The 12,877-nt window shown below is 38.4% G+C and overlaps 4 protein-coding genes across 4 annotated transcripts in view; 2 read left to right on the top strand and 2 right to left on the bottom strand.

Moving 5' to 3' along the window:
• The window catches only part of LOC126632007 (BEACH domain-containing protein B-like), a 120,834-nt gene that overhangs the window by 60,086 nt on the left and 47,871 nt on the right, over positions 1 to 12,877 (bottom strand). The gene's annotated exons all lie outside the window — the stretch shown is intronic.
• Positions 1,129 to 1,848, top strand: LOC126631467 (uncharacterized). Its single transcript, XM_050301589.1, has one exon. The coding sequence runs from the start codon at positions 1,129 to 1,131 to the stop codon at positions 1,846 to 1,848; it is 720 nt and encodes a 239-aa protein (XP_050157546.1).
• Positions 6,237 to 8,557, bottom strand: LOC126632016 (uncharacterized). The gene is made up of 2 exons (XM_050302234.1): positions 8,446 to 8,557; positions 6,237 to 7,407 (listed from the first exon to the last, which is right to left on the bottom strand). The coding sequence occupies exon 2, from the start codon at positions 7,397 to 7,399 to the stop codon at positions 6,344 to 6,346; it is 1,056 nt and encodes a 351-aa protein (XP_050158191.1). The 5' UTR covers positions 7,400 to 7,407; positions 8,446 to 8,557; the 3' UTR covers positions 6,237 to 6,343.
• Positions 8,729 to 10,424, top strand: LOC126632019 (agamous-like MADS-box protein AGL80). The gene is made up of 2 exons (XM_050302237.1): positions 8,729 to 9,368; positions 9,458 to 10,424. The coding sequence occupies exon 2, from the start codon at positions 9,488 to 9,490 to the stop codon at positions 10,253 to 10,255; it is 768 nt and encodes a 255-aa protein (XP_050158194.1). The 5' UTR covers positions 8,729 to 9,368; positions 9,458 to 9,487; the 3' UTR covers positions 10,256 to 10,424.

Here is a 12,877-nt window from a genome sequence, read left to right as displayed (position 1 = left end):
ACTCTTAAACTTTACATAAAACCCAGATTTTAAATATGTTGTCATGTTGGATAAAAGGTGTCCATGAATTTGTGTTTATTTACAAAATCATGCTAGCAAACCTCTTATACTTTTTCTTCGGACATTTAATTTGCTTAATATAACTTAATTTTATGCCACCAAACCTCTCACCAAGTAGCCCAGAAGTAAAGGTGCGGACTGCGGCTCTTCGCTAAATAAATAAATGTGGGAGGTCTCGGGTTTGATGCTCCGAGCTGGTAAGTCTACCTGACTGTGGTCATGGATATGGTAAATTTCTCCATAGCCTCTTCGGGCCAAAAGAAGTAGAAAATTGTGGTTTGTCACTAGTTGTCCTCATTTTTAAGAAAAAAAGAAAAAGAAAAAAAAAACCCTCTTCCACATATTATGTTTACTAGTACCATAAAAAAGCAGGTAAATTAATTTTGTTAAAAATTATAAAAGTAGGTACATTAACTTTGTAAAAATTGAAAAATAGGTACATTATTTTCATAGAAATTAGAAATTAAACCATAGGTAAGTTATTTTTATAGTAGGTAAATTATTTTCATATAATTATACAACAGGTATATTATTTTCATAAAATTAAAAAATAGATATCGTTGAAATTAAACACTAATTTAGGTATGTTCAAATTGTAATTTCATGGCTAGAAGACCTTGCCGAATTCAATGCATGTAAATTAAAACAAATTACAAGGCATTTTCATACTAGCTTAGATGGGGGTATTTTAGGAATTCAAAAAATTAAAAAATTGACACACAAACTTAATTTGATAAGTTGCATAGTTAGATTCTAACCATTGCGTTTTATTCGGATAAATATAATATAATGTGTTATAGGCTAAAAAAAGGGGAGTATTGAGGGGGAAAGTTAAATTTTCAGTTATTTAAAGAATAGTCATTCGTCGGTGGAAAGGTTGAAGCAAGTAAGGCAGGCAAAGCAAACACCAATAAGAAGGCGGCTTCATTAATATCCCAAAAGCCAAGTCGCAATTTCTAGAAGGTCAAAATAGTCGACCCCGTCATCGGTCTCCCCCTTCCCTCTCTCCCTTCTCAATTTCCCCATATCTACCAATCCTCCCTAAACCCAATTTCCAAACACCCACTCATGGATTTCCTTCAATCCCAACTCCGATACATCAATTCCCAAACAGAGGAATCGGCTCCGATCGACAAGTCCCGAATAGCCAAGGACATTCTTCTCCAAGCCGGCCTAATCCTCTTCGTCGTCGTCGCCTTCCTCACCATCCACAACATCCCCCAGAAGCTCTTCGCTAAACTCCGGTACCGCTTCCGTAACAAAACCGCCGCCCGGGCCAAGCGCCACTTCGTCCTCGGCGCCCAGCTCCTCGCCCAGTCCCGATCCGCCGACTCCCTCGCCTCCTCCGCCTCCCTCTCCCAGCAGGCCCTCGACGAGGCCGAAAAGGCCATCGCGCTCGTCCCCAAGGACGCCGCAGCCCACATCCTCAAATCCCTCGCCCTCGACGCCCAGGGATTCAAGACCTCCGCACTCGACGCCATCGAGGTCGCGCTGTCCCCTCTCTGCCGCAAGAGCCTGACCGACGAGGAGCGCGGCGATGCGCTCGTCAAGAGGGCGGAGATCATGCTGTCGATGAACCGGAAAGCCCAGGTTGACCCGGTGATCGAGGATTTGAATCGGGCTGTGGAGCTGAGTCCGGAGAATGTGAAGGCATTTTGTACGTTGGGAGAGTGCTACGAGGGGAAGAAGATGACGGAGGAGGCCAGGAAGGCTTACGAGGCGGCGCTGAGGGTACAGCCCAGATTGAAAGCCGCCATGGACGCTCTCGAACGACTCGGTTCGAGTTAGGCGCGTGGGCTCGGCTCGGGTTAATTTCGGATTCCCATTTTTATTTTTGTTTTGTAGTTTCAAATTTGTGGTATTTCGTTTATGATAATCATCAGGATATTTCATAATACGAGAGTGTTTTCAATTTAAACAACGAGAACTTAGATTCGAATTAACGCTACTTACAACTTTGAAAATACGAGAACTAACATTAGGACTTCGTCTGAAAGTTTTTTTTTTAGTAAATGTGCTAATATCGTAAGAAATTTCTCAAGATATGTTATAAATAGGCAAAATTTATAGAGAGATAACCTTTACTCGGTGAAGGAACGAAGCAGTTGCAGAGTAATATACCGACACAAGCTGTTCCAGAGGAAGTAATGTATATTATTGCTATTAGATATATTTCTCTTTTCTTTCTTCTTCACATTCACTAATCTTTGCACAATTGAATTGCTCTATTTATAGAGCTACTTCAATGGAAAATTACAAAACATTACTATTTAGCTTATGAGTATATAGTACACATGTGATACTTTACTATACACATTACTATACACATGTGGGCAAACATACCCATCATTTACAACACTCCCCCTTGGATGCCCACATATCAACATCAGTTGCCTCATTAAAACCTTGCTTGGAAAAACCCTGTGGGAAAAAACCATAGCGAAGGAAAAAGAGTACAACTTTACCCGGATGGTGTTGAGCATGCTTAGGTTGCCTCGTTAAAACCTTGATAGGAAAAACCCAGTGGGAAAAATCCTAAGCGAAGGAAAAAGAGTACAACATGCATGTATCATGGATGCTCCCCCTGAATTGTATCTCCCCCTGATTCCGCATTTTTCAAATCTGTAAGCCGACGTAATCCGATTCCCTGTACCAACTTCTGAAATGTGCACTTTGGTAGAGATTTGGTGAACAAGTCTGCTAAATTTTCATTGGAACGGATTTGTCTGACTTCAAGAACTTTAGCCTTCTGAAGCTCATGTGCGCTGAAAAATCTTGGAGATATGTGTTTAGTCTTATCACCTTTGATAAATCCTTCCTTCATTTGGGCGACACAGGCTGCATTATCTTCATGGATGACAGTTGGAGTGTTTGTCTTTGAAGGTAGACCACATGAATTCCGGATGTGATGGATCATTGATCTTAACCAAGAACATTCACGACTTGCTTCATGTAAAGCAATTATTTCCGAATGATTGGAAGATGTTGCAACTAGCGTTTGCTTTGTTGATCGCCATGAAATTGCAGTATCTCCATTAGTGAACACATATCCATTTTGTGAGCGGGCTTTATGCGGATCGGAGAGAAAACCAGCATCTGCGTATCCAACAAGGATTTGTTCATTTGTGGGCTTGTCTGAGTAGAAGAGACCCATATCTGTTGTCCCACGAAGGTATCGTAGAACATCTTTGACTCCCTTCCAATGACGAATTGTTGGAGCAGAGCTGTACCTGGCTAACAAGTTAACTGAAAAAGCTATATCTGGTCTAGTACATTGTGCTAAATACAATAAAGCACCTATTGCGCTCAAATATGGTACTTCTGGACCAAGGACCAGTTCATCATCTTCTTTTGGACGAAATGGATCTTTCTTAATGTCCAAAGAACGAACGACCATTGGGGTGCTAAGTGGATAAGCCTTGTCCATGCCAAATCGCTTCAGTATTTTTTCAATGTAAGCTGATTGATGGACCAAAATTCCACTAACACAATGCTCGATCTGCAGGCCTAGACAATATTTGGTTTTCCCAAGGTCTTTCATTTCAAATTCGTTTTTCAGATATTCAGCAGTTTTGTTGAGCTCTTCGGGGGTTCCAACTAGGTTCATATCATCGACATATACTGCCACTATAGCAAATCCAGTATTTGATTTCTTAATAAACACACAAGGGCAGATGACATTGTTGGCATATCCTTCTTTAATCAAATACTCACTGAGACGATTATACCACATTCGCCCAGATTGTTTCAGCCCATATAGTGATCGCCTTAATTTGATTGAGAACATACCCCGTGGTTTGTTAGTTGCTTCAGGCAACTTAAGTCATTCTGGGACTTTCATATATATGTCAGTATCTAATTCTCCATATAGATACGCAGTGATGACATCCATAAGTCGCATGTCAAGTTTTTCTGAAATCACCAAACTTATTAAGTAACGAAACGTAATTGCATCCATTACAGGAGAGTATGTCTCTTCATAATCAACTCCAGGTCTTTGTGAAAAACCTTGTGCAACGAGTCGTGCTTTATATCTTGCAATCTCGTTTTTCTCGTTGCGTTTCCTTGTGAATACCCATTTATAACCTACGGGGTTCACACCAGGCGGGGTTTGGACTACTGGTCCAAAAACACTTCGTCTTTCCAAGGATTTTAATTCTGCCTGGATTGCATCTTTCCACTTAGGCCAATCTTGTCTCTGTTTGCATTCATCAACAGAGCGGGGCTCAATATCATCACTTAATATGATTTCAGTGGCTATTGCAAATGCAAACATGTCATCGATGATTATTTCATTTCGATCCCACAATTCATTAGTACATGCATAATTTATGGATATTTCTTTGCTTTCATGTACTTCTGTCTCTTCAGGGACATGTGTCTCATCAAGGACATTTTCTTTTTCTGGAAGTACAGAGTCACGAATTGTGGATTTATCATTCAATTCCTTTTCTTGAATGATATCATTTGGGTTCAATTGGGCCCTCATCTTTCTCTTTCGAGGAGCTGAATCTTTTGAACCTGGGGGTCTACCACGCTTCAGGCGTGCACTGGATGAATCATTCGCTGCCACTTTATTTTGTCCAACAGGGACATCAATTCTTGCAGGTGCGTTTGCAGCCGGTATATATGACTGTGTCACTTTCGAAGCATCATTAAATGCATCTGGCATTTGATTAGCAATACCTTGAAGATGAACGATTCTTTTCACTTCGTTTTCACATTGAGTGCTTCTTGGATCAAAATGAGATAAGGTGGGAACAACCCATGTTAGCTCTTGTCGTTCTTCTGGAACGGTCTTTTCTCCCCCTAACGACGGGAAAATTGTCTCATCAAAATGACAATCAGCAAAACGAGCTGTAAACACATCACCAGTCAAAGGTTCCAAATATCTAATGATAGATGGTGAATCAAAACCCACATAAATTCCCAATCTGCGCTGAGGTCCCATTTTAGTTCGTTGTGGTGGTGCAATAGGCACATAAGCAGCACAACCAAAAACTCGTAAATGTGAAATATTTGGCTGATGTCCAAACACGAGTTGTATTGATGAGTATTGGTGGTTGGCTATGGGTCTCAATCTAACCAATGATGCAGCATGTAATATGGCATGTCCCCATGTAGAAACTGGCAATTTCGTTTTCATGAGCAGAGTGCGGGCTATTAATTGAAGCCGCTTGATAAATGCCTCTGCTAAACCATTTTGAGTATGGACATGAGGAACAAGGTGTTCAACATTAATGCCCAGTGCCATACAGTAATCATCAAAGGTTTGAGACGTAAATTCACCAGCGTTATCAAGTCGAATGGACTTAATGGGATGATCTGGGAACTGTGCTCGCAACTTAATTATCTGAGCAAGAAGTCTCGCAAAAGCTACATTTCGAGTAGACAATAGGCAAACATGTGACCATCGGGTAGATGCATCAACCAAAACCATAAAATATCGAAATGGTCCACAAGGTGGTTGAATAGGTCCACAAATATCCCCTTGAATTCTTTGCAAAAATGATGGGGATTCATCATCAACCTTTAGTTGTGATGGTCTAATTACCAACTTCCCTTGGGAACAAGCCTTGCAATGATTATCATTCGGGACATTAATGTGTCTGCTCAGTAATGGATGTCCATTAGAGTTGGTAATGATTCTACGCATCATGGTGGATCCTGGATGACCTAGACGGTCATGCCAAATCATGTAAACCTTTGAATCAATGAACTTCTGGTTCATGACAGTATATGCCTCAACTGTCTTTATGTATGTACAATACAATCCACTCGATAAACCATGCAACTTCTCCAATATACGCTTCTGGGTATCGTTGGAGGTAATGCATAAATATTCCACATTTTCTACACTTTTCGTTTCAAGGTGGTATCCATTTAAACGTATGTCTTTAAAACTCAACAAATTTCGAATGGACCGAGTAGCATATAATGCATTCTTTATAGACAATATTGTTCCATTTGGTAACATAATCTGGGCTTTTCCTGAGCCTTCAATTACATCTGATGGTCCTGATATTGTTGTTACCTTTACTTTTGCAAGTACCAAATTCGAGAAATACTTTCGGTCTCGAAGTATTGAATGCGTGGTTGCGCTATCTGCAAGACAAAAGTCTCCGCCATTGATCTTGTTTTGAGAATAACCATAATTTTTATCCATGATCTCTGAGTAAAGAAAAAGCAATTTATTCATACTGGAATACTACTTTTATTGAATTGAAAATGCGAGCATTAAACCACAGGTACAAATAACATGAGTACATTAAACATAAATAATTCAATCGGACCCATAAACTTCATTCCCTCTTTCATTAATAAAGTCTGTAGCATCCAGGTGGGTTGTGTTTAACTGTCCTGATAAATTGGTCACTGGATCAGGGGTTTCCATTGGTTTAGCCTGGTCAAGGAAATTGATCTCGACACCCTTCTCCTTGAAGGAGGCTTGATATAGTTCCACCAGATGCTTTGGGGTGCGACAAGTACGCGCCCAATGTCCGTTGCCACCACACCTATGGCAACCTCCTTCATGATTTCTAGGAGTGTTCACATGAGCTTTTCCTTTCTGGCGATTGGTATTTTTAAAGCTCGGGCCTGGATTATACCTTGGAACCTGGTTGTGAAACTGGACACCATGGTTCTTGCTTTTTCCTTTCCACCGACCTTGCTTGTGACCACGTCCTCGTTTGTAATTATTGCCACGGGAGGATATGGTATTTCTTTCAAGGGACGCAACATTCACTTCTGGGAACGGTGCTGATCCAGTAGGTCGGGAATTATGGTTTTTCATGAGAAGCTCATTGTTCTGTTCAGCCACCAAGAGCACAGATATCAGCTGGTTGTATTCAGTGAAGCCTCGCGCTCTATACTGTTGTTGCAGTACCATGTTAGAGGCGTGGAATGTGCTGAAAGTCTTTTCCAATAACATCTCCTCAGTGATAGTATCCCCACAGAGTTTCATCTGAGAGGTAATTCTGAACAACGCCGAATTGTACTCAGCCACTGATTTGAAATCCTGGATCCTTAGGTGAGTCCAGTCATAGCGAGCTTTTGGAAGAATCACCGTTGTCTGGTGATTGTATCTGCTTCTCAAGGCATTCCAAAGGGCTAACGGATCTTCAACCGTTAAGTACTCGCTCTTTAGTGCCTCATCAAGATGGCGACGAATAAAAATCATGGCCTTTGCTCGATCTTGAGAGGATGAACTGCTTTCTTCCTTGATGGTATCTCCAAGATTTGCTGCTTCCAGATGGATCTTGGTATCCAGTACCCATGTAAGGTAATTCTTTCCAGTAATGTCCAGGGCAGCAAAATCAAGCTTTGCCAAGTTTGCCATTTTCTTTTCTGAAAGAAAAATGAGGTGTGTAAGAACTTGCAGTAATATGTGTACTGGAGAAATATATTGTTAGAACTTCTGGTTCTTACAAATTTTTTTTTTTGATCTTCAGGCCAAAATGATAAGTACTCGAAACTTCAGGCTCGAGATTTACACAATTAATGAGAAGGGCAATTGTACCGCACCATTCTCATCGAAATAAGTATAGGATGGGTGATTATCCCGCACTACTTTAAACAGCAGGAAAATTTAAATATGTAGAGCAAGGTGGACGATTATACCGCACCACCTAAAATTGCGATAAAATTTAAATATGCAAAGCAGGGTGGACGATTATACCGCACCACCTAAAATTGCAATAAAATTAAATATGCAAAGCAGGGTGGACGATTATACCGCACCACCTAAAATTGCAATAAAATTAAATATGCAAAGCAGGATGGACGATTATACCGCACCACCTAAAATTGCAATAAAATTAAATATGCAAAGCAGGATGGGTGATTATTTCACACCACCTAAAATTGCGATAAAATTAAATATGTAAAGCAGAGTGGGTGATTATTTCACACCACCTAAAATTGCGATAAAATTAAAGATGTAAAGCAGGGTGGGTGATTATTTCACACCACCTAAAATTGCGATAAAATTAAATAACGGGAAAATTTAAATATGCAGGATAGAGCGGGCGATTATACCGCTCCACTTAAAATTTGCAGTAAAATTAGATCTGCAGTCCAAGATAGGCGATAGAACCGCACAATCTTGGATTGCATAAATAATCAGTGGGTTAGTAGTCAATATCTACACCAAACAAGAAATCAAAGATATAAGTGACAGTTAGTTGGAGAACTAGAAGTAAACATGGTGCAAACAGTTCTTCGCGAGGGTATACCCAGCAATTGAGGGAGAGGAAGAAGAAGAACAGAAAAAACCTTAGAGGAAACATTTTTTTTTTTTTTCTTTCGGTGAAAGGAAATGAGAAAAAGATTAGAGAGTCGTGCTGATAACGTGTTATAAATAGGCAAAATTTATAGAGAGATAACCTTTACTCGGTGAAGGAACGAAGCAGTTGCAGAGTAATATACCGACACAAGCTGTTCCAGAGGAAGTAATGTATATTATTGCTATTAGATATATTTCTCTTTTCTTTCTTCTTCACATTCACTAATCTTTGCACAATTGAATTGCTCTATTTATAGAGCTACTTCAATGGAAAATTACAAAACATTACTATTTAGCTTATGAGTATATAGTACACATGTGATACTTTACTATACACATTACTATACACATGTGGGCAAACATACCCATCATTTACAACAAGATATAGAATATGAATTATTAGGATAGTATCTTATCCTCCTAAACAAGAATTTGCACAAAAGGAAATTTTAAAAAAAAAATGGGAAAACTCGAAAACAAGACTGAGGTTGGATTCCCTTAAAAGTGACTACCAAATACGAGAAATTTTTAGTTGTGACGGGAACACGGATAGTACTCCACGTGTTTTTATGTAAGTGGTGGAAAATTTTAATTTTTAAGTTATTAACCTTTTAACACACGTAATCCACCATTTATATAGAAACATCAGGAACACGTGGTGTATCACCTCGTGTGAGGGTCACACTGAAAAATCTATCACTACAGAGATATCCTATCTTTGGCGCGCTTGCATGCATGCATGTATGAAAATTAACAGACAATATCAATCCATATAAAGAACAAGTCCCATGAATATTAACAAAAATAAAATAAAAAATCACAACCAACTCACGTTATAAGTTTCTGAATCAAATTACAAATTTTCTTTTGCCAATAAAATCTGCCCCAGATATGATATTATCCTACAAATATATATAACTCAACAAATCTTGTCTGATATAGTAGATTGATGATTGTGCATCCAATGTACCGTACAACAGAAAATCTCCTGCATTAAATTCTCGTTCAAAACCGTATCTCCTGGGTAAGTATGTAGCTCTTTTCTTGCTATATATATAGAGCATAGGCTGTTTGTGGTATATCACATCCCTCAAAAGCTTCCTTCTTCTCCAGTCTGTGCTTTCGTCTCATCTCCGACGAACCATGACTAGAACGAAAGTGAAACTGACCTACATCAGCAACGACTCGGCGCGAAAGGCCACGTTCAAGAAGAGAAAGAAGGGTTTGATGAAGAAGGTGAGTGAACTCAGCACCCTTTGTGATGTTAAGGCGTGCGCGATTATTTACAGCCCGTATGACTCCCAGCCGGAGCTCTGGCCATCGCCGTTGGGAGTCCAGCGGGTTCTCGCACAGTTCAAGACCATGCCGGAGATGGAGCAGAGCAAAAAAATGGTGAACCAAGAGAGTTTCCTGCGGCAGCGGATTACCAAGGCCAACGAGCAATTGAAGAAACAAAGGAAGGAGAACCGCGAGAAGGAGATGACGAGAGTGATGTTCCAGAGTCTGATGGGGAAGTCCCAGCTCCACGGTTTGAGCATGGTTGATTTGAACGATTTGGGGTGGCTGATTGACCAGAATTTGAAGGAGATCGACAACCGGATGAAGAATCTGAATGAACAGGATTCTAAGAGCCAAGTGCAACTACAACCAACGGCGCTGCCTGTAGCTGCTGCAACTGTGGCGGAGTGTGGAGTGGAGAGGCAGCAGGGTTTTGATCTTAACAATAATGTGGGCACGGCGGTTCAAAGGCAGCAGCAGCCGTTTTTCATGGACATGATGAACGTCCCACAAGATCATCAGCAGCAGCAAATGGTAGGGATTGGTGGTGGATACGAGATGAATATGCTGCCGTTTGCGGCGGATCAGAGCCAAATTAATGCTATTTGGTCCAATAGTTCATTTTACCCTTGAAATTTGCTTCTGTATTATGGTTTGTTTTTATGATTCAGCCTCGAACCATATGGTAGGGTTTTAGTGTCGAGGCTTGCAAACATTGCGTGTTGTTCACCCTTTGATTAATCTTATGTAATAAAGTTAGACCACATCAAATGATGTTTTCAACTTTTAATAATCTATGAAATGCGGTTCTGCTCCATATCATTTAGGATCAACTCCATGATAGAATTTTTAGTTGGCTTGAAATACGAACACAATGTCATATATCATTATACAAGTATGAAAATATTTAAAAAATAGAAAATTCTCTATTTATATAATCACATATGCCGTACTGATTCGTATTCCAGACAAATTGAAAAATCTCTCCAACTCCAGTCACAAACCATTAGGTTGAAACACATGCCATGTAGATTGGTAATGGGGTTTGAGTTTTGACCATATTTACCTCATATGCCACCATGCTGACTTATTATTATCTTAAGGTAAAATTACAATCTATCCCTTGTTCACAACATTTTTTTTATTCAAACTTTATTTGTTTTATTTGTTTTCATTCAAACTTTATTTGTTTTATTTGTTTTCAGTTTTTGACATAAGTCTCTTGACTTTGTCCACATCAGCATTTTTGCATTTAAAACATTACACCATTTTGCTTAAGTTTTTGTTAACCTAAACAACCCATCAAATATATTATTATAATTGGCTCATATATGCATATTAATTTTCGGATTTTCGTACCATGAATTAAGATCTCATCTCTTCTTACATTTTAGGCAAAACAAATTATAATTAAGTTAAAACCAGAAAGTCCAATTGAAAACTAATGTCCCTCTTTTGTGTAAGTCAGAATCTTCCTTGCTGTCATTTTTTCCTCCATGACCACATGCCTCACCTATGCTTTTAAGTTCTCATCCAAAAGGATCACTTCTCCCTGTTTCTCCATCCACGGTACATACATACTTAGCTTTTGTAATCTGTTTCTTTTTCTTTTTGTGGGCTAGTCAGTTTAATATGGACGGAGCCTTTTGTTGTCTGGTTCAGGAACTCGTAATGTGGGTACATGCCCTTGATTTTGTTTAACAAAAAAAGCATTATTATGCCAACGAGGATTGGATCAGTTGGTAAGGTCCATACTTTGTATGTCGCCTTGGTCGAGTTCTGCTGTCAGCAGTCATCGTTGGTGTGTGATATGTGAATTCCTATCGGTAGTAGTTGGCAGTTAGATGCCACATGTAAGTCATTCCAACTCGAGGTTGTAGGTATGTCTTAATGGTGAGAGTATCCAATCCCCCTCTAAACTTTTCGTTGCCAAAAAAATAAAAAGATAACTTTTTCGTTCTCAGCTGATACATTTTTTTTATTTTTTTAAGGATTACATATATGATAGGTAAAATGTTTTCCAAGTGTATGTAGTGGCACAATTTTTGTTGTTGGTTGAATTTGTACCCACAAATTAATATTTATACGTGTGTATCCATAGTATTTAAATATTGTACACATGTTTATATTCTTTGTTAATTTTTCTGTCTTCTTTATGCGCTTTTTTATGAGGTGAATGTATTTTTTGGTCATATGGGTACATTTCTATTGCAAAATTTTTTTTATTGATTTTGCAATTGGGTCCGTCTGTATGAGTATATGGGTACACTATTCTGTGGTGTATTAGATTTAGAATTCAGTAATGGTATATTTTTCCAACATAAAAATGACGAGAGAAAAGATTATTTGGTAAATTAGTACAAACCATGCTCAAAACAACAAAACGTTCTAAAAAAATATAAGCACAGCTTGCAACCAGTGGTACATTTAATCATGGTTGAGGAAGGTAATCAGGGCACATTTTGTAGTTAATGGGTACAATATTGTTTTGCGTTTGTTTCCTTAATACTCTTATTTACATTGGTACATTGCAAATCTTATTTGTTTACAATTTGGTTTTCTTTGAATTTAGGTGATAAAGATAAGAATTTTGAATTTCTAGGATTACATTGATTCAGACAATTAATTATGCCAATTATGAAAAAAATTAATTACCTTGAAAAAGTACAATTTTTAATTTAGAAAATAAAAAAGTTGATGGAAATCTATTATTACTAACATGCTGAGGTGTACAAAATCAAAGAACGTTGATAAAAATTTGAAAACTAATAAGATTTCAATAAAAAAAAATATTAGTGGTTAAGAACCGCGTTCAAAGTCTCCCTTATTTTCATCTCATAATTCATTCAGACTTTGTTGCTACCTTAATTCCATATGTATTTCTGTTTCGGGAGACGATTTTGGAATAAGAATGATTGGTTGGCTGGTTTAGCGACCCTTAATTGTTCTCCATTTCAATATTTGTGATGATTTATCAAACCTATCATTTGGTTTATTACTTTATAATGCTAATCAACCTCTTTAGCAGGTTAATTAGATGATTTATCAAACTTATCCATGTTGTTTATAATGTTAATCAACCTGTCGTTTTTGTATTTGTGATGATTTTGCAAACTCATTTAATGTGATTTATATTGTTAATGAACCTATGTTAAGGACCTTTAGTTAAATTTGTAATTTGAGGAACCTATTGATGCGAAAATTATTTTAACACACAAATTTAACCCTCTTTTGACAATTGTAGTACAAGTATAA

This window comes from Malus sylvestris, chromosome 8 (genome assembly GCF_916048215.2).
Source record: "Malus sylvestris chromosome 8, drMalSylv7.2, whole genome shotgun sequence".
Lineage (NCBI taxonomy): Eukaryota > Viridiplantae > Streptophyta > Magnoliopsida > Rosales > Rosaceae > Malus > Malus sylvestris.
The sequence above is the reverse complement of the archived record's forward strand: the minus strand, read 5'-3'. Positions and strand labels throughout refer to the sequence as shown.